At 33.6% G+C, this 21357-nt stretch overlaps 2 protein-coding genes across 5 annotated transcripts; one reads left to right on the top strand and one right to left on the bottom strand.

Moving 5' to 3' along the window:
- Positions 1-6525: 6525 nt before the first annotated feature.
- On the top strand, positions 6526-14497 carry LOC111024225 (uncharacterized). 3 transcript variants are annotated; one of them, XM_022301870.2, is made up of 13 exons: positions 6526-6820; positions 8173-8470; positions 8853-8926; positions 9049-9208; positions 9288-9312; positions 9459-9548; positions 9968-10139; positions 10408-10481; positions 11079-11148; positions 11561-11632; positions 11737-11873; positions 12834-12907; positions 14143-14497. In XM_022301870.2, the coding sequence occupies exons 2-13, from the start codon at positions 8278-8280 to the stop codon at positions 14199-14201; spliced, it is 1200 nt and encodes a 399-aa protein (XP_022157562.1). In that variant the 5' UTR covers positions 6526-6820; positions 8173-8277; the 3' UTR covers positions 14202-14497. The 3 variants fall into 3 exon arrangements, with proteins under 3 accessions (XP_022157562.1, XP_022157560.1, XP_022157561.1); XM_022301868.2 differs by having other exon boundaries at positions 11731-11873; XM_022301869.2 differs by lacking the exon at positions 6526-6820 and adding an exon at positions 7735-8044 and having other exon boundaries at positions 11731-11873.
- Positions 14498-14648: 151 nt separating this feature from the next.
- On the bottom strand, positions 14649-20768 carry NIG (NSP (nuclear shuttle protein)-interacting GTPase). 2 transcript variants are annotated; one of them, XM_088127469.1, is made up of 15 exons: positions 20539-20768; positions 19975-20086; positions 19650-19711; positions 19393-19480; positions 19216-19277; positions 19034-19130; positions 18466-18915; positions 17198-17675; positions 17010-17116; positions 16750-16911; positions 16537-16641; positions 16368-16436; positions 15846-16017; positions 15680-15725; positions 14649-15358 (listed from the first exon to the last, which is right to left on the bottom strand). In XM_088127469.1, exons 2-15 carry the CDS (start codon positions 20071-20073, stop codon positions 15220-15222), a joined length of 2136 nt encoding a protein of 711 aa, XP_087983595.1. In that variant the 5' UTR covers positions 20074-20086; positions 20539-20768; the 3' UTR covers positions 14649-15219. The 2 variants fall into 2 exon arrangements, with proteins under 2 accessions (XP_087983595.1, XP_022157559.1); XM_022301867.2 differs by having other exon boundaries at positions 19975-20083.
- Positions 20769-21357: the final 589 nt, after the last annotated feature.

Below are 21357 nucleotides of genomic sequence, written 5' to 3'. Positions count from 1 at the left end.
TAGGTTTTTTTTTTTTTTTTTTTTTTGCCAAAAGTTAAATAATGAAAAGATGAAAAGAAAGGGTCATAGTCAAGTAAAAGAAATTAGTTAAAAAGAATAGGATTCCGTAGTTATATTTTCTTGTCTCTTTCTCTCCTTTGCTTTGACGACCGAATCACTCTACACTACAAATGAAAGCCACGAGAATTTAGTTTAATTAGTCACATACTTCTTATCCAAATCTACTTTAAATCTTTTTAATTTTACTCTTTCCTCAAACTTAAAAAAGAAAGAGGAAAAGAAAAAGAAAAAATATCGATTATACTCTAATATTTATCATATACTTTTTGCTTCACCGCTTGATTCTTACTGATTGAAGTCGGATTTAACATTTTAACATTTTTTTAACATTTTTAGTATGTTAACCTATCGTTTACGAAAAAAGAAGAAGCCTATTTTGAAGGAATAAGTCAATAAAAAATATAAAAATGCAAATCCTTAATTTGAGAGAGAATCATATAAATAAATGATTATTTGAAACGAGCTCTAATTGTAGTTATAATTATTGAATATAGTCCAAAGTTGCACAATGAAGTGAAGTAAAAAAAAAAAATCATTGGCTTATGAATAAAAAAAGATTTAAATCTTATATTTTAGTTTTGAAATTTTTTTCTTTTGATTCACTTCACTATGGTTTGATAGAAATCTTCCTCGGTTGTGTTGGACTTGATTGTAGTACTTTTTAGACCCAACCTAATTGTTTAGGTTGTAAATTTATTCAATCCAAACAATCCTTATTAAATAATAAACCCAACGTTCCAACCAAATATTTGGGTTGAGTTTATTTGTATTATTTTGATAATTTATTAAAAATATTGTATAAAAAAAAAGATAAATGACAATATCTTAAATATTTATTTATATATTATCTAATATTTATGTTTATTTATATGGTGAAAAAAATACATCAAAAGCTAAAGAAAAAGGTTGTTTTAGAAGCCATGGTAGTGAAATAAAACAAAAATAAATATAATTATATACCAATCCAAATCTATAGAATTTTCATTTATTTGAATCCAACGGAATCCAAAAGTTTAAAACTCAACTCAAATTGTATAGATTTTGGTTAAGTTGGGTAGATTTGTTTTTTTGGATCATAGGATTTTTTGAACATATATCCAATGGCTGGTCTTTAGACTATACATACATACTCATTTTAGTCCACTTGATTTCAGCATAAATTCTTAAGTCACGTGTTTTCAAAATTCAATACATGTGATCTAAAACACAATTCCACATCATACTAGGCAATAACTCTATTATTAATTCCTGATCTGTTTAAGAAAATATAAAATAAAATATATTATTGAAAGTACTAAAAGTAAATAAATATAATAAAAGTTCATGACGAAACAAATATATATAATGAATGACAAACTCACATGATTTACATTTTAATGAAGGAGAGTTGTACAAGCCAAGGATGGTTGAATCAAAGTAACTTACTGCTTTGCTTTTAGAATGGCCAAAAAAGCATGATGAAGAACCAAACCCAAGAATGAAGAGTGTTGGGAAATTATACCATCTCTTTTACGAGCAATCTTATTCTTAACTCATACATAAAGAAAAACAGAAATACTTAATCGCTTACTAATCAAATTTTTGTCGATGGTCAACGCGATTATAAGAGTGCGGTTCGAACATACAACTTTTTAGTTAGAGATACATGTATTAATTAATTGAGCGAGTTAAACAGAATTAAGACTAGATTATTCCTTTAATCATTCTGGTACGTGTCAATGATTTAAGTATAATTTTGATTTATCTCTAAAGTTTTTTTTTTTTTACTCACAACCTCTTGGTTGGAGATATGTGTCAATTATCGCTAAACTGTGCTCGCTTTAACGATTTATCTCTAAAGTTTAATCATATCTCACGTACTAAAAAAATATCATTACCTCACAAATTGTATATGTGTGGCTATATTGAATAGGTGATGTTATTTAGGGATGAGTAAATTGGTTGTGAGATTTAAAGGACCCGCAATTGAAACTTTTAAAACTATGTAGATCAATTGAAATCAAACCAAAATCATATGAACTAAATTTGAAACTTTTAAAACTATACAAACGAAATTGAAACTAAACACAAAATCATAAAAGACCGTTTTGGTAATTTGACCATATAAATATATATATTAGGTTACCTATAACTAAACTCAATATGTACCACAATATCAAATTTGATACATATGATTTAAGACACAAGCACATGGTAGCATAAGATTTTAGTTGAATACTCAAATAGAAATTTTGTAATTTTTGTAATGGTGAGTCAAAAAAATTCGTTTATAATACAAGGACAATATATTTTGTAACGGTGAGTCAAAAAAATTCACATACCAACGGTATTAAATATAAAAAAGAAAGAATATAATTATTAAAATAGAAGGTGAATCTCAATAGAATTCGATTGATTAAGATAGATAGATATATTCTATTGATTAGGATATATATTTGGACCAAAAAAATCAAAATAGAACGTAAGATGATTTAAGTATTAAATTATTATCTAAGTCTTAAGACCAATTGTCTTCTTTAAAATATAATATATACACACACTAATTTGTCACAGCCCTCGAGAAAATAACTAATTTTCATACAAACTCATCTATAATTCAAATTGCACGAGTCAATTAATAATCAATTTAATATAATTACCAAAAAAGAAAATAAAAAAAGACCAATTGTCTTCCTAAGAAAACCCATTGTGGTTCCTCATCAAATTTTAAATGTTTTAATTTAATGTTTTTAAAGAGAATTGTATGTATTTTTTAGGCCCTCTTGGCAAGAGATTATTTTAAGTAGTTGTAATGTATTTGTTATTTTTGTAACAATTAAATGGGATATCTGAAAAATAAGTTTCCCCTGAACATTATATATTTAAAATATATGTCTTCGACCAAAAGATCATGAGTTTTAATCTCCACCTTATACTAAAACAAACTACATTAATTTCTTGCTTTTTTTATTCGTTTTTAGTATTCTCATTGATTCTACAAAGTACAAACTCATGTTTAGGATGAGAACTAAGGATGAGAACTAAACTCATTTAATTCTCATACACTTTAAAAAAAGAGTACTTAAAAGGATAGAAAATGCCATTTCCATTAATTTGTCTTGGTGGGTCTCATTCATCTATCTTTTTTATTTGCTTTTGACTTTTCTTCTTAATTTTTTTAGATTTCACCTATACTTTAAATTTGAGTAAATACTGCAATAGTAATGGTAATCTTTTTAGGTTTAGATTTCAATTTCAAATAATTTTAATAGACAATATTTTTGCAAAAAATTGACGTAAATAATATTTCAACTGTACCTCATTAGCATTTAAGTTTTTCTCCATGTTTATGTTGGGGGAAAAAAGCTCTTATTATCATATTCCTCTTTCAAAAATTTCTCAACTAATCACTACTTGAATATTATTATTATTATTATTATTATTTCTTTTTTTTGGAGGAGATACTTGAATATTAATTGTACTTTACCACTTCATGTCTATTCATGAGTGATTTTTTTTTTAAAGAAAAACATATTTATATTAATGATATAAATATTTGAAGTTGATAAAGAGAGACCTCATTATTACAAGTTGCACAAAATAAATGAAACTTGAAGAAGAATATGAATGTGATGGTAGCAAAATTTATAGGCACTTTAAAAAAGGAGCTATGGGAATTGAAATGAATGGTACTCTTAAAAGAACCTTCAAATTATGAGAGAACTCAAAAGCATTAAAAAAAATGGGATTAAAAAATTATTTTTGTGTCCAAATACTTTTAGTTTTAGATTTTGTTCACTAAATTTTGATTTTGGTACTTTTAAATATATGTTATACTTTTCAAAATTGATGGTTTTTGGTCATTTTATTTCATTTTTTATATTATTTTTCCAAATTTTAACACGACACTGCGGTCAACATATATTTCTTGAAATATAGTTCATAACTCTATATTAAAGGGTTTCTATCGAGTATAGAATTTTTGTTAAAATTTTGCAAAAAAGAAATAAAATGGTCATTTTTTTTAAATACAAAGACATAAATATACATTTTGGGACCAAAATTAACAAGAACTAAAATTACAAGTATTTTAATTAAAAGAAAGATAGAAGGAAAGAAAGAAAAGAAAAGCAACTTGTCTCTTTCTCTTTCATGCATTTTCTTCATTCAAAGCCATTATTATTATTTATGAAAAGCCATTTTCTCTTTTCCATTGTTTATATGTAAAAGGCAATATTGCATGCCAAATTCAAGCATTATTGACCTTGTTTATTTTTCACCTCTTTTGACAACAAGAGCATTATTAGCCTTTTCAATCTTACTATTATTACATAGAAATGACATAATTTTGTTTCAACATGCATCAAACTTAACTTTGGGGTCAAACATTCATCCACTACCTTTGCTTGTCAAAGTAAACTAACTAGGGTTTGGATCTCGAGTTGCCATCAAAATAATCTCCATCGACCATCGTTCAAAGTAATTTCGATGATTTAATTTGGTGATCACATTTTGAGGGTGTACGACTTATAAATGTTGAGTTTTTATTGAAATTATTATTCATGAACTCATTATTGAGGAGAAAATAGAAAGAAAAAAAATTTCAAAAACGATTTTATCTCAAATTTGAGCATGACCAAAATTAGCATTTCAACTCGACTTTTTCTAAATAATCTCTTCATATAAATTTTATTTAATTTATGATTAATGAAGAAAAATTAACTGTGTGTTTTTTCTTCTTAATAGATATTTTAAACTAAAATATTTTCGTTTATTATTATTATTATTTTAATAAATTGATCTTCGTTTATTGAAATGTCTTCAAGACAGTTATCTTGATAAATAAAACTGAACAAAGGGCCAAAACGAGCATATCTTAATCGTAATTGATATATATCTCAAACCAAGAGGTTGTGAGTTCTATCTTCCACCCCACATGTTGTACTAAAAAAAACTGAACCAAGGTAATTAGACCCATTATTATTCATGAAAAGTCGTTCACCGATCATATCTAAATATTTATGAAGTTTCATAATTTGAAGAAGTAATTTGGAAAATTGACTTCAAATTTTCCAAAATGTACTTTCTGAAAAAGTACACAATAAAAATGTTGAAGTGGCTTCTAAGGCTAGAATGACGTCTTTCAGAAGGAAAAAGAAAACATTTCGGTTAATTAGTCAGCTAATTGACGTGTATAAAATTAATCTTAAATTCCCCTATTTGAACAATGGAATATCATAATTTTGAATATATACATATATACGATATGTTTCAATTATACCCTTATCATTTAAAAAGTTTCATTTTAACTCTTAACCATTGAAATTATTTTAAAATAACTATTAACCATTGAAATTATTTTAAAATAACTATTCACTAGCAAGGTGTTTTATATAATTTAACCAAAAAAAATTAATTGTTATAGTGAATAAAAAAACTGTCATGATTTATGATTATATTGTCTGCTTTTGGACATAGCTCTCACGGCTTCTTATAAATCCAACAATCCTCCCCTCGAATAAAGTACCACCGAGCCTCCCCGTAGTCACTCATCCATCTACTCTCGAACCTAAATTTACCTACATAGTTATGTTTAGACCATGACTCTGATATCACTTGTTAATGACAAGTGTACCCTAAGTACCCCCAGTACCCTAAGACTCGATCGACATAAGACACGTGGGCAAATTCTAGACACCACAGAGGATCAGGGCTTAGTCTAGACCCAATGCGTCGAAGAAGGAAAGCCCAAGTGGAAGGGTGCTCAGTTCAGTTTGTTCGTTCTTTCAAGTAGAGTTCTCCCGATAGAATATCTGCTACATTCGGTGGGAGTATAATCTCACATGTTAGAGCATCCTTAAAGTCAGTGAAGAATCCTCTGTCTAATAGTATGATTCAGATTTTTTGGAATAAGTCCTCCCCCACATTCCTTCCCTATAAAAAGAGTGCTAAAACTCTTATTAAAGGTACTCAATATCTTGTACCCAACATCTAACTCTCCTTCTTAGCTCTCTCAAACTAAATACTAATTTAAGCTTTAGGGTGCACTAAGCAGAATACTACAGTGCTACTGAGTTCGATCTTGTTGGTAACTAGCACGTGAAAATTATTTTCTTGCTACATCAGTCGATCGAATTTTCACATCAACGATATATATATTAATAATATGTCAATCTAATCATAATTTGTATAACTCGTCAAGACTTCAATGATATCTTCTAAAAATTAGTGTTTGCGTTGGTTACTACTTAAGTAATTACTTACCAATTGAACCATAACTCATATTACCGGGTAAAATTAATTTAACACTATTATTAAAATATGAAAATTAAATTTCAAGAAAACTTCACAAATAATAAGAATAACTGAGTAAAGTGTAGCTTTATCAAAGAGAGGAAAAAGAAAAAAATTTTCAAAATGATTATTTGGTTGGAGGTGAGTATAAAAAGTAAGTTGGAGATGTGACGAAGCCAATACAAGAAGAAGCTTACGGCGGGAAAAAGAAACAGAGCACACAACACAACGCAAACAAAACCTTCTTAAAAGCAATCTCTCTCTCTCTCTAGATTCCATTCTGTATAAATTCAACTGCCAAAAAAACTTGAACAAATTTCAGATTCTCTCTCTCTCTCTCTGCTTCCTTTCTTCGTTCCGGAGGGATATTGATGCAAAATTTTACCGGAGGAAGAAGGAGGCGGAAGATCGAGCTTAGCTTATGCACGAACAGTTTTCAATCTGTTCAATCTTCTGATCTCGAGCTCGGTAACTGGATCCGTCGCTGGTACGTATTCTTCATCTTCTTCTTCCTCCAGCATTTTCTTCTTCTTCGCCGTAGTTTAAGTTTTGCTTTCTGACGAGGTAACTACTGATAATTTAGAGATTTATAACTGATCTCTGAAATATTTATGTATTCGGATATAGTGCGAATGTGTTATGGTTTGGTAAAGACCTTCTCTGCTTTGAACAGATCGTTTAGTCCTTGCAATTGAAATTTTGATTTCTGAATCATATTTGTAATTGAATCGGAAATTAATGCTTACCGATGCTGCATTTTTCCGCCTCGTTGGTTTGCTTTATGAGAAATTTTGTTGTTCTTTGTTTTCTTTTCTCATCGCCGGTCTTCGGATAGGTTCTTCGGAAGATGTTTCTTTCTATTCTATTTAGACATTCTTCTGGTTCAGTCCGAAGTCAGAGAAAGCTATACAACGATCCGATCTATGTTAATCACAATCGGATTATGAAGTAGGCTAGAGTCATTGTTCGTAATGGAGTTCTTATCGCGGAGAATGTTGAAATCGCATTTCTGGAGGTTAATTTGGATGAGATAAATAATTGAAGTAAAGAAATGCTATCCGCTGGGAAACTGATAAAGGAAGAATCATTTTGCTTCAATTTTGGTCTTCTGCAGTGCTTGCTTTTCCCTGCCTCTACAGTACTGTGTAGCGAAACTTGGTCTAGCGTATAGCCTATAGGATTCCAGAGCCGAGCCCACACAGATGCAATTACCAAGCTGACAGTTAAAGTATGAATGAATATTTTATTCTAGTCATAATTTAAACTAAACCGAGGGGTATAATCGTCATAGAAGGGGTTTGGTAGAAGTTATTCCCCTGCAGCGGACTTACACTTCAAGAAAATTGAAAAAGTCCCTTCTTTTGTGCCCAAACTTGATGATGATTGATGCTCGCACGTATCCCGACGAGCCAGCTTTTCTGGAATCTGGAGTTGAAATTTCGGGTTGTTGGCTGATCGCCGAAAGGCGCATGTGATGCCGTGCCGGGAGGAAGGGGTCCCAGTATTTATTAATTAATTTTTTTTCAGGGAGGGGTACGGCAGCGGCACAGGATCTGTGTTGAAAATTGAAATTAACACAAAACGTCTAAACATGCATCTGATGGTGTTGATTTGATCCATCACAAACTTCTGAATAGATTTAACATGAATACGCAACAGATCTCGAGAGCGAAAAGTAAAAGATATAAGTGTGCAGTAATAAGTTAATTTGGTAACTTCAATTGCAAATTTCTAACTGTAATTTTCAGTTTTCTAACCCACGCATTTAATTTAGCTTTTTTACGCTTAGTCATTGAGATTTCTAACCGCACCCCCTCCAACTCTTTCTAATTGCTTCAGGGAAGAGAGAGATTCTAACAAAAGTCAGCAGGACTGAAAAACCAGTTTGATTATACCGTACGTACCAACGAGCAATGGACGAAATGTAGCCTGGGTTAAGTAGACATGGAGACTAGCGGTGGAGGAAGCTCCGATGAGGGGCGCCGCATATTCAAGGCCGATACATGGTGTAGCCAATTCCGTAATGGGTCCAATCCTTGGATGGCAAGATATATTTACGCTTTGATGTTTCTAATTTCGAATTTGTTGGCGTGGGCTGTCCGGGATTATGGCCGTGGCGCCTTGACGGAGATGGAAAGTAAGGACTACTTTCTTCCTAACCATTTTTTTTATTATAGAACTCTGGCCGAGAGGGAAACACGTTTCTTTCACATTTCATTTTATGGCATTTTTCTCTATGAAGCTGTTAATTAAGAGTAGGTAGCTAGGGAGGGAAAATTATCGTTTGTTTGATTGTCATCTGAAGTAGTACTGTTTTTAACCACTCGTAACATTTTGCATTTATAGAAATTGGAAGCATTAGGAAGCAAAAAAAAATTTAGGAATGAGCCTGCGGATTAGAGTCAGCAATGCATTGCATTCTAAAAATTAATTTATACATGGCATTATCTCAACAACCTTTTTCAACTATTTTCTACAACTAACTGTGGGAATCTAACACATGTTGAGAATGGACATAGGATTAAAAGGATGCCGCGGGGCGCGTGACTGTCTAGGTGCTGAAGGAGTTCTTCGTGTAAGCTTGGGTTGCTTTGTATCCTTCACATAATTGAGGTCGCTACAGAATATCTACTTCACTGAGTCAACTCAGACTTTGCATTATTAGTTTAATTTCAAGCTAACGTCAAGCTAGTCCTTAATTAACATCTATGTCAGACATTTTATTTCACCATGTTTCTTTCTACAACTGGCACGTCGAAGATGCGAGGACACAGAAGTACTTGGCATTCTGGATGGTGGTCTGTGAAGATTATCTTATGGATTGCCTTCACAATCATTCCTTTTGTGCTTCCTGCCACCATTATTCGGCTATATGGTCAGTCTTACCACCCCTCCACAAAAATAGAGAGTGAGTTTAAAAGTAACTAAGCTATTTTCTGATGCATATTTTGCAGGGGACGTTGCACATTTTGGTGCCGGGTATTTCCTTTTTCATCCATGTACATTACTTCAAAGTTTACCAGAACTTTCAAATTTTGTTATCAAAATCTGGTGTAATATATTTTGCATTCAACTAGAAGCTTTCGATTGCTTAACATAACGTTAAAAGTATTTACCATTTTCAGGGTCTTTCTTCTGATTCAGCTTGTAAGCGTGATAAGTTTTATAACATGGTTAAATGACTGTTGTCAGTCCGACAAGCCTGCAGACAGATGGTAATTTACCTTACCTCATTCATTGTTTACCAAACCCTCTTAGTACTCAATCTTCAGAAAATTTTCTTTTTACAGTTTTGATTTAGCTCTGCAGTATTCTTTGCCAGTATGAATTTAAAAAGAAACTCTTTTCTTTATAACAAGACGGATCTTGAAATATAACGAGCATTAGATCTCGACGGTTTGACAAAATTAGTACCTGAGTTTTTTGTGTGATTATTTCGTTTCTGCCCCATCACTTGGAAGCCATAGCAGTAAACAGATATTGTTTCTTATAGGCCTGAACTGTTGTTTCGAGTATTTATGACCAATACTCCTGATCTATTGAGACGATTGTTAAAGATAGCATTGCATGTGAGCAATAGGCTCTGGTCTTACACACTGTTACTTTTCTAAATGTAATCAAATTTTTTTTGCAGTCAAATACATATCATGTTACTTGCAACAACTGCATATGTGATCTGTTTAGTTGGGATCATTTCGATGTACATTTGGTATGTGCCTCAGCCAACTTGCCTCCTCAACATTTTCTTCATTACGTGGACACTGGTACTACTCCAACTCATGACCAGTGTCTCTCTTCATCCAAAAGTAAGTTCCATTCTCAATTCATATCTCCATTCTTGCCTTCCTATTTATTGAATGATTTAGTGATCACCTGTTCAACGCTACTCCTTTGCTGATCACCTTTAAATTTTTTACAAATAAAAAAGAGAAATACAGAAAAATAGATATTTTTCTATTTTTCAAAAAACTGTAAAAAGTTTATTGTTAGTTACCAGAAAGATAAGTGTTGTCCTGTAAAGTGAAAATATTTAAATATTATTCTTGGGGGTATGACTAACGAAGACCACAACAGGTGAATGCTGGCATCTTGACTCCCGGTCTTATGGGGCTATATGTGGTATTTATTTGCTGGTGTGCCATTAGAAGGTATATAATATTCTTTTACTACTATTTTTAGAGTTAGTGTGGGTGACTGTTGAAGTAGTGATTTTAAGTGTGTTTTTAAATACTTTTTTTTAAAAAAAAAAAAAGTGATTACATTTAACTATGTTGTCAAACACTAAGAAAAAAATTAGACTCGGTACTTAATTTACTCAAAATAAACCACAAAAAAGTAGAGAGTTACTTATCGGTGAGGAGTGAATTTTATTTTCATGTCAAAAGCGGTCCCCATGATTATTTTCACGCAAGTGAAAGACTCACATCACTCACGCCTTCATCATCATCAAATGGAAGTCAACTTGGATTTCATTATAGGAGATAGATTGCAATTCCCAAAAATAATTCCTGTAATTGATTTGTTTCGTGATATATTCCTCGAGCCTCACCTTTAATGCTTCAAACACATTATAAACATTGTCTGCAATAAACCCCGAAGTTTTCGTCCATAGGATAACTTTCTCAGCATTGCATTACAACAAATACCCTCATTTATTCAAATATGGGTATTAATTAAGAAACTTTTTGTTTCTTATTTATTATAAGCATTTAATAACGTTTCTAATTTGGATAATAAACTTGCAGTGAACCAGGAGGAGGAAAGTGTGTCAGAAATTCAGAGACCTCAAACAAAACGGACTGGCTAACCATTATAGTAAGATTTTCCCTTTTCCTTGAATCAATTTCAAGATCTAGTTACTTGTGGAATTGCATTATTAGGTAGACCAAACAATAGCATAATAAGCGTCTGTTCGTAAATTGCTTTTTAAATACTGTACTTTTACTCATAGTTTAAACTACTAAAATTTTGTTTAAAATCCCACTTTAATCATTATCATTAATCTAGCCCCACGTATCATTTCTTTATTTACAAATGATTTCACGAGGTCGTTTGAGTACTAATCTTAAAATTAGAAGCGAAAACAGAAAATTGTTTGGAAATCAGTTTCCAAAATTTCTCTCTTCCTAATAAAAGCTCAGATGACACAATTTTTTTTTTTTTATATATATCATTCCCATTTTTCTCCAACTATTGCAAGTTACAACAATCATGACGTGTGTGACAGAGCTTTATCGTTGCCGTACTCGCAATGGTTATCGCAACATTCTCCACCGGCATAGACTCCAAATGTTTCCAGGTGCGTTCTGCACTCCCAAAAAGCGTTATTTCATTTATCATCACTTCCCCACCAAAAAAGGGAAAGAAAAAAATAAAATAATTGTTAACTGAAAAAAGGTGCAGTTCAGGAAGGATGACAAACAGGACGAGGAAGATGATGTCCCATATGGCTACGGTTTCTTCCACTTAGTTTTCGCCACCGGAGCAATGTACTTTGCTATGCTTTTGATTGGTTGGAATACACATCATCCCATCAGAAAGTACGTTTCCCCCTCCTTCAACCTTTTTTTTTCCTTTTTTGAGTACAACTTCAACCTTCTTTTTTTTGTCCACTAATTTGTGGAATTTTCTTTTTAAAAAGTATTGTATATTTTAATATAATTATTCAAAATATAATACTTTTTCAATAGAATTGTTTGTTTTAAGAAATGGTTTTATTAAAATATTAAAAAAAATCTAAATCGTCAGTTTCAATTTTATTTCTTGTCACTTTTTAATTGTCAGGATCACTTTATAAAACTGTCTGTGAAATTTTTTTACTTTATCCTAATAAGTGCTCCTCAACAACAACTGAGAATACTTCAACTGGTCAAGAGGAGTTGTTTAACAAGCGTACAACTTTTAAAATTTTGATAAAAAATAATTGAATATATAAAATATAAACTATCTTTAGGATGTATTTGATGGTTTAGAATATAAAAATATTTAGGTGTTTGTTGGTCAATTAAATTTTTTACAAGTATCAAAAAGAAATATAGAGAAATATTTTTTTAAAAAAAAAAACTATGTCATAGTTTTATTAATGGCTAGCACGAGAACTTATCATTCTTTAAAATAACTTTATCAAACAAATATTCTCTAACCAGGATATTTAAAAGATTGTAAGAAGGTGACTATAAACTGACACAGAATCCACTAAGTCACGTCTGTATATTTAATGCTTTCATGACCAAACCCAACTTTAAAATTGGGGAAGCCAAATCTTTCTGATTTCATAACTAGAAATTGAGTTCTGGAATCTGTCTGTTCAAGTTCCATCTCTTTACCTTTGACTCGATCCTTTTAGACTCGACATCGTCTCAGATTCCAACAAACAGATTAATCAATTGCTATAATTCTGGATTTTATTATGGTTTTATGCTGAGGAATGAGGAATATCAAAAGTTGATTTGATTTGATTTGATTTTTGTCTAATGGTCGGTTGCTTTAAAACTCTGCAGGTGGACAATTGACGTCGGATGGACAAGCACTTGGGTTCGGATTGTGAATGAATGGCTCGCTGTCTGTGTTTACTGTAAGTTTACAAGTTTCTTATCATCTATTTTTTGAATGGTAACAAGTGCTTTATCCTCTACTACCATTTCTTAGTGCAGTTTTGTTTTTAAAAATTGCTTCTGCAAATTTATTTCCTAAAAAATATAGGTGTCATTGGATGATTATTTCTTTTTTTTTTAATAATCTATGTTTTCAATTTAGAAAATTGCCAGTCGTTTTTTATTAAAACTAAAAAGTGAAAAGAAAAAATATACGTTTTTATATTTTCCCTAACCAAAAAAATTGAATTTATTTTTTTCAAAAAAACAAAAAAAATTGAAGGCCTAATTTTAAAAATGATATAATGATCAAATTTTGGTCTATTTTTCAAGATATTTTAAGGTCTATTTTTCATCTTTACAATTTACAAATAATTCTCCCATCTGTCCAACTTATCTCTAACTTTTCTCTCTAATATCTCCCTTTACTCCTTTTTAAATTTTCTCTTTCTACCCTCCCTTTTCTCTAATTCTCCGTCTTCTAACGTTCTCTTTATTAACTTTCTTCCCCTCTCCAATAATTAATAATTTTTAAATATAAATTTTAATAAAAAAGTTTTAAAATATAACATACTTATGAAATTTTAAAATACATATTTGATTTTTGTAAAAATTTTCTTCTCAAATATTGTTTTTCATAAAAGAAACAGAAAACATTTTCTATTTTTCAAAAACCAACTTTTGCTTTTTGTAAAGAAAAAACCTAAACTAATTATGCTACCATTCATTCCATTTTCATTTTTAAAAAAAAAATGCTTTTATGTCGTAATTCATGTTAAACCCCAAATAAACTATTTTCTCTCAAAAAATCAAATGTCTATTTTTCGAAAGTCATTTGAAGATTATATTTTTAAAAAATACTCTAAATTTTACTCTTTTATATATTTTTTTCCCTCTATCTCTAATATTTTGTAAATATAAATGAATGATAAAGTTTAAAATATATAATTTTAAAATTTTGAGAGAACAGGAAAACATGTCTACATGTATTTTCCAAACACTGAAAACTTAAACGCAGTTTATCAAAAACATTTAAGCAGTACTTTAGCAGACTTTAGGAAACATACGAAGACTCTATTTTCTATTTTTGCTTTTAAAAATTATCCTAAAAAGACCCGACTTTTTTTTCAAGAATGGAAAACCATTTTGAAGGCTATGTCCAAACACCCCCAAGAAATAGAAAATACTTCTGAAAGAGGATCTGTGTGTGTTGCAGTATGGATGCTGATGGCTCCAGTGATATGGAAGAACAGGCAGATGGTAGGATCAGTATGAGAGCTGAGCAGTAACACCTCAAAACATTCATTCAACGAGCGGCTCCAAATTCCTCCAATATTCTATTCTTTGCTGATGCGATCTGGAGCCACTGCAAAATTCAGCTCATGTAATTTCCAAAAGCCTATTTATTTAGTTTTGATTATTGGATTTGTTCCATTTCTTAATGCCACAAAAAAAGGCATTGCCCCATCTGTAAATACGTAGCTTATCAACCTTCAGGACCCAAATTATTATTACAAAAAAATAGAAGATTCAAAATAGTAGGACGCTTGAAAGTCTAAGCTTACCAATTACGCTTTTGTTAGATCTGACTGATTTCCATGGCATCTAAAATCAATTTGCTCAGATAAATATATACAAGATTTAAGCATCTGGATCTAAAACCATTATGCTCGGGTTATACAAGAATTAAGGAATATACCTAAAAGATTAAGAAGGTTCAGGTAAGAGAGAGAGAGATCATACATGATTTTTTTCAACATCTTTAGTATGCAAACAGAGTTTCACTGAACCGTTGCTGCAAAGCCTGCAAATTTGATCTGTCTGCTACAAATTTTTTCAGACGAGATAACAATATATAATAATAACTCACAACAATAAACAAATTATGTAATTGGCAAAAAGAGAGTAAAAAAGATACAAACAGAAACAAATGATACAACTTTAAGAGGAAAAGGCAAATGAACGCACAAATAAACCCGATGGAACTCTTTACTAACTCCTAAATTCACCACCGTGGCCTAGAAAAATAATCTACGCCTCCATTGAAGCAAATCTTGGTTGAACCTATAATTCTGACTTCTCTCTTTAGACCTCCCCCCGGACCGGACCATCAAACAAAATGTACAGTGCCAACCAGATAATTTGACTCTTCAATCTCACTGATAAAACAGAATATGATAAGCATTTGCAATGGATGGTATATAACCAAAACCTCTTCACCGAGGGATTTGGTGGTGAGCAATAAGACAATGCCAGGGCTAACTGGGTGAGGGACATCATTTCCATTCTCTCATTATCCAAATGGGTTACCTCCCATGGACGAGAAGGGGTTCGGAGTAGCAGGTGCCGTGAATCTACTGGCTGTCTGCTGACCCATATCAGTGTACCCATGAGCGGCCCCCTGGTTACCATAGTTGCCAAGTCCAGGATGCCTGGAATAAATTTTAATGCCCCATGAGGTGAAAACTAGGTAACCATATATCATAGAACATATCAAAATTATTTGCACTCCATGAATTGTGATAATTTAACATCTAAAGTTTTCCAATGGAGAAATCAACAAAAACTTATGATGGGATTATTTAGCTGGAAATTTGACCATCCTAGCCCATTGATGGGGACTAAATTCTCACTTTTTCAGGAAGGGTTTGGATGCAGACAAATCAATATTAAGCTACCTATAGTGAAACTATTAAGTTCCTTTCAGATGCTATAAATTTTCGAAAACGCATAAATTATGATAAAAATAATACCTATAAGGTTGTACATTGCTGGCTACTTGCTGTCCCATGTATGGCGCTGAGAGACAAAAGCATAATTTTAGCACATCAAGCACTATATATTTTAGAAGCATGCCGTGCGGGCTGCGGAGTAAGGTTTTATAGCAATATAAAGCAGAAAAGAATAGGGTTATTTTACTTGAAGGCATTGTAGATGGATACGGTGCCTGAGGAGGCAATTGCGATAAGTTAGACGGTGGCTGGAGTGGCATCCATGTTGATGTAGGATTACCATAGCCGGAAGAATGCATTAAATTTGATGTAGGTTGCCCACTTGGTAAAGCATTTTGCAACGGTGCCATGGAAGGAAACTGCGTAGAAAGAGAATGCGTTTATGGATGGGTAACATTTATGAAGCAGAAGGAAAAAATTGTTGAAGAAATTCAGAAAATAAATAACAGGATAGATACATTATATCAACTTAATATTAACTCAGAGCATATACAATACGCACATATATTACCAAATATGAGTAAACCAAGAATAATCGAGCACACTTCTATGGATTAACTAATTAAAAGGACACATTTCAGAAGAAATCATGAAAGTTGTGAATTCATGCACAATGAGCATTTCAACATTCTAAGTCAGTTATGGCATGATTACACAACCAACTTGGTAAATTACAAAAGGCCAAATGTCAAAATTAACCACAACATACTTGAGATTGTTCGCTGCTCAGATCAAATGGGTTTGTAGATGTTGCAGATTGTGGAAAACTTGGCACGGGCTGTAGAGTGAAGGAAGGTTGAGAGATATCTCAATTGATAGTGAAAATCTGTGTGAAAATATCCAAACAACAAACTAACAGTTTCAGGGAGAAAAAGTACCATTGTGGAATTATATGGCATTATATATCCCATGGCACGTGGTGGAACAGTTTGCCACCCTGGAACTGGTGCAGGGAAGGATGAGTAATTAAGAGCAAAAAGATCCTGCAGATGATCGGAAAACTTGTTGATTGTAATAAAATGCAGGAAGATCAACACAAGCCAAAGACAATTACATAATGGGACACAAAAGAGAAGATGGGAAGTAATTACAGCTGGCAGTTCTGTTCTCCCACTCGACTTTACTTCTGGTGCAGGAGTATGTGACACACCAGAAGCTATTGGCTGCGCGTGACTTGAAAAATCTTGGGGTGCATGTGCAGCTGGATTACTTAGAGGTCCTTGGGAATTAGCAGGAAGTGAAGCATTCCACGGCTACCAGAAATCACCAGCAAAAACAAGATGAATAAGTTTTCTTTAAACAATATACCATAAAAAATAGAAAGGCAAGCAAGTCTACAATAATGAACCACCTGATTGATGGATCTGTCATTCGATGATGGAAATTGTTGAGCCACAGGCTGAGAATTACCACCAGGAAATAAAGAATGCACCTGTGACTGCATGTTAGGCCATTGCCCTGAACCATAAAATATGAGAAGTCAGTTAGCAATATGGACTGATAACATTAGTATAAATCAAGGGCCAGCTGCTGAAGCACCTGATGGAGGAAATGTTGATAAGCCACTCACTGGTGCATGTGAAGGTGCTCCACCAGCAAAGGGAGGAGGCATATGGGTGTTCCCTCCTGATCCAAAATTGGGATCAAAACCTGTTGGTAACGTTGTCATGTTGCCTACAGGTGCAGCAGGTACAGCACCAGTAGCACCATGTGATCCAGAAACACCAGGTACAGAAGCTGAAACTGATAATTGGGAAAGCACAGACTCAAATGTGCCAACATTAGCAGGAGCAGGAGGCGCCTGCGGGGTGACATCAAATGAGGCCCAATTGTTGTCGTTATTAGTGGTCACTGTGTCTGTTACAGATTGCGGAGCAGAACTTTGGGGTGGCTGTGGAACTGCTGAAGCAATAGGTTCAGGCTCCGCATCAAAATCAATTAAACTTCCGGCAGGCTCCACTTTAGTTTCCACGATATTCTCACTGATGGATCCTAAGCTACTGGAAGAAGCGGTTCTCTGAAATTGAATTAATACATATTGTCAATTCACAAATGATTGTCTCCGGGAACAATGGAAAAACGCAATAGTAATCTCAATGGAAAATAGTAATAGTAAAAATTACTCAAAGATAGAATGGCAAATTGATGTGGTAACACCAATAGGTTCACAAGTAGCTCAACATTATGAGGGGGGTGGGGGGGTGGATAATAGAGAGCGTTTCAAGACTGCTATTGATAAGTAATGAAGGCTGGTGGTTAACAACAAAGAGCTAAAGAATAAGATATAGAACAAGCATGCTGCAATAGATAATGAGGATTAGTGGCTAGTCATAGAGCTTTCTCACATGAAACCGACTGTGTGAGGATAAATATAAATCATTTTCACAAAAGGATGAGCCAATCAGAATTATCTCCATGGGAATTGATTTATTAAGCATAAATCTCAAACCATTCTACTATTCTTTGTAAGATAGTAAACTTAAATCTCGCAGATTTAATCATATTTCAACCTGGGAACATTACAACCAAGTCAAATATTTTAATCAGATTTTAATGATAGATATATCAACATATGAACTTCACAACTAGTCATAAATATGGCTCTTGCTAAGACAACAAGAAACATACTAAATGAGATAAATTTCAAAACGCGGCAGCTAAAAAAAATGGACAAATACCAGATAAGGGTATTAACAAGGGAATTGTTGATACACGTGCAAGAGGAGAAGGGGTAACTGGACAAGGATATCAATTGAAGCATCCATAAAACTGCTATGAATATAAAAGCTCGTGAAAGAAAACCCCACCTGTTTATGCACGGAGCTATCAGTAACCTTGCTACCACTGCTTTTTGGCGGTTCAATTACACATAGAGGAGATATGCTCTCTCCCAGAATATCCCTAACAGGTCGAATTGTGGGAGGACTGGAAGAATCCAAATCATTTGGTCGCTCTGGTGACCTGCCTCCAATTTTTGAATCTCCATCAGATAATCTTCCATCTTCGACTCTTTTTCCATTTCCAAATCTATCTTCTCGACGCCAATCATTCACAACCTCAGGACGAGCAGGACTCCTCCTAAAATCACCATACTGCCGATTTTCTTGATCGGATCCTGGACTTCTTCGCTCATCAACAAAGCTTCTGCCACCAGGACTAGACTTTTCATTGTAACGGCGGTCTTCATATGGTGGGCTTCTAGAACCGCCTTGATATGTATCTGTTCTCCTGGTTTCATAAGATTCCTCTTTCTCACCCTGTAAAGGGCATCACACGGGTATTCTATTAAGATTCGGTTGTGCAAAACCACAAGAAAATGAAACATTACTGAACTTAAAAATTCAAGCAAGATAATAAGAGTTTGTGGCATCTCACTGTTTTTCCCCTAGGCGGCTTGTCAAAGTTCCTATCACCACTATATCTTCTATCCACATAAACATGCTTAATAAAGTCTCTGAGTCTCATAACATTACTGGAAAGAAAATTTTGTCTCAGAACAAAATCCGTTTGGACTAACATAACAATACAGTATGGGAGAAACAGTAAAATAAAATGACCTGCTGTCAGGGAAAGAATGACGCTGTGGATCCAACTCTTTGAAGTAAATGTCCTTTGCACGCTATAAACATGGAAAGGGATGAACAAAGAAAAAGTGAATTGAAGAAAATCATGATTCTTAGCGGTGGAAAGGCGAGTCCCTAAGAAGCAAAGGCATGCATGCATGTGAAGCCTACCTGATTTCCCCCTTCTTGAAGAGCGCTGACTTCTTGAGAAGTAAATTTGGCCATTGATATAGATTTTACCCGGTGTGTGAACTCACGGCTGTTTGATTGGTCAAATCAAAGAAGTTCCATCAATTAAAATGAACAGTATACAGGAAAGTATTGCTCCAGTATGACTAATGCAACCATGTGACCATTGATTTGCGTGTCTATCAAAAAGTAGAAAATATAAGAGAGATTAAACAAATACAAGAACGATCCACACTTACTGTATTCCACTACAGGTTGTGCAAACAAACGTCCAGAAATTTGTGCAAACGTACTGTGGTCCCTGCATGTGTTCCAAGAAAACTGATTGAATTTCACGTGAAAATAAAAACTAAAGGCCTTGTAACTTCTAATGATCATTCTAACTTCTTCTCATGGATTCACGATTTCAAGAAACAAAATCTAGAAGTGGTCAAATATGAATGAACGGAATTCTTTGTAGCAAAATGAATGCTAAACTTCATTTAATTCAACTGAATGATATGTAGTTCAAGCAAATTCGACGAAAAGAAACATGACACAGCAAGAAAGGTAGTAATAGTGTACCAGACTGTTGCAGTTGATGCACCGGCGATTCTCCTGAAGTTTCAGAAGACCGCGAATAATCCGTTCGTTCTTCTCATCCTCCTTCACTCGACTCGCCATGTATGCCAACCTACTTCAATGAAGATCAATGTTATGCGAAACTAAGCAACGATAAACTCCGAACAGATAAGCTCAAATGGAATATCAACATCAAAATTATTGTCTATCCATCCAATAAGCTTCACGAAACATGTAAATAAAACATGAACACGACGTTCTATCCACTGTTCACTTCAAGAGATGAACCAATTGCTAGTATAATACGTCGAAAAGAAACTAGTGGAAATTCCAATACACAGTTGAAGAAGTCAACAATCAAAGATCTCAATTATACATCGTCCGCACATTTCCTTTCAGCAATCAAACAAAACCTCAATTTAACAAACGAAAAAAAGTCCAAGAATCCAAACAGCGGATCTGAAGAAGAAAAACCTCTCCTAAGTTGAAGAACGCGAGTAGAATGAAAAAGAAACGTCCGTAGAACCCTAGATAAGTAGAGGAATTGAAACGAAAACCGAAACGGACCGAAATCAGCAGACGAAACGCGATGACTTCTTGCTGAGCAGCCTTCCAAACTGACAAAAAAAGCTCAAGCGATCCACCAGCGAAGAGCTTCGTGCGCGACTGAGAAACAGAGAAAAAAAAAGAAGAAGAAGAAGAAGAGAGAGAGAGAGAGAGAGAGAGAGAGAGAGTTGCAGATCTTTTTCTTCTTCAGTATCGGTAACTACGGCCTTTGTATTGTACAGCTAAGAGCTTAACCAAACTCCTGCTTTTGCCTACAAATTTTTTAGAGAGAGAGAGAGGGGATGGATCTGGGATATTTTACGCTGTTCTCGGGCGCACCGTAATTATCCTGTCCCAGCATTCGTCGCACGCCCGAGTTCGATGGCGCTTGGACTGTTGGTCTCTTTTTTCTTTTTCTTTTCCTTTTTTTTTTCCGAAGTTTTGCTGTGACAGTCCACGGCTTTCCTCGCTCTCGGTCATCCCATTGGCAACTGTCGTCTCATTATTTGCCCCTCCATTTCTGCTTTAATTACGATATTAGCCATTAGTGCGGCGCTTTTAGCTCTCTGATTCCTAAATTAAAGAAAGAAGGAGACTTAACGAGTCGACTTGTCGGAATAGTTTTAAGCCTACAAGTCGGCTGAGTGTCTGGTTGAGGGGAAACTGAGGCCCAGTATGAAACTTCAGGCCCAAATGCCTGACACTTGAAGCCCATTAAGCGTGGGCTCGGGTCGGGTGGTTTAGCTTGTTTCAAGAATAGCATCGCTCTAACTCGTCCTCTCGGGTGATTGATTTCATTTGTACACTTGTTCGAAAGTTATTCATTAAACTAAAAAAACA

This window comes from Momordica charantia (assembly GCF_013281855.1).
Source record: "Momordica charantia cultivar OHB3-1 chromosome 8 unlocalized genomic scaffold, Mcharantia_2.0 BLBB01000008.1, whole genome shotgun sequence".
Taxonomy (NCBI): Eukaryota; Viridiplantae; Streptophyta; class Magnoliopsida; order Cucurbitales; family Cucurbitaceae; genus Momordica; species Momordica charantia.
This window is presented reverse-complemented; position numbering and strand designations above follow the sequence as displayed.

Bases quoted from the DNA above. Each gene is read 5' to 3' on its own strand.
- LOC111024225 (XM_022301868.2), top strand. From the start codon at position 8,278: ATGGAGACTAGCGGTGGAGGAAGCTCCGATGAGGGGCGCCGCATATTC. The intron at 8,471-8,852 runs GTAAGGACTACT...GAATGGACATAG, and splicing joins CGCCTTGACGGAGATGGAAA to GATTAAAAGGATGCCGCGGG. The intron at 11,149-11,560 runs GTAAGATTTTCC...CGTGTGTGACAG, and splicing joins CGGACTGGCTAACCATTATA to AGCTTTATCGTTGCCGTACT.
- NIG (XM_088127469.1), bottom strand. From the start codon at position 20,073: ATGGCGAGTCGAGTGAAGGAGGATGAGAAGAACGAACGGATTATTCGC. The intron at 18,916-19,033 runs GTGAGATGCCAC...TGCCCTTTACAG, and splicing joins AGCCGCCTAGGGGAAAAACA to GGTGAGAAAGAGGAATCTTA. The intron at 16,642-16,749 runs GTAATTACTTCC...GATCATCTGCAG, and splicing joins GGAGAACAGAACTGCCAGCT to GATCTTTTTGCTCTTAATTA.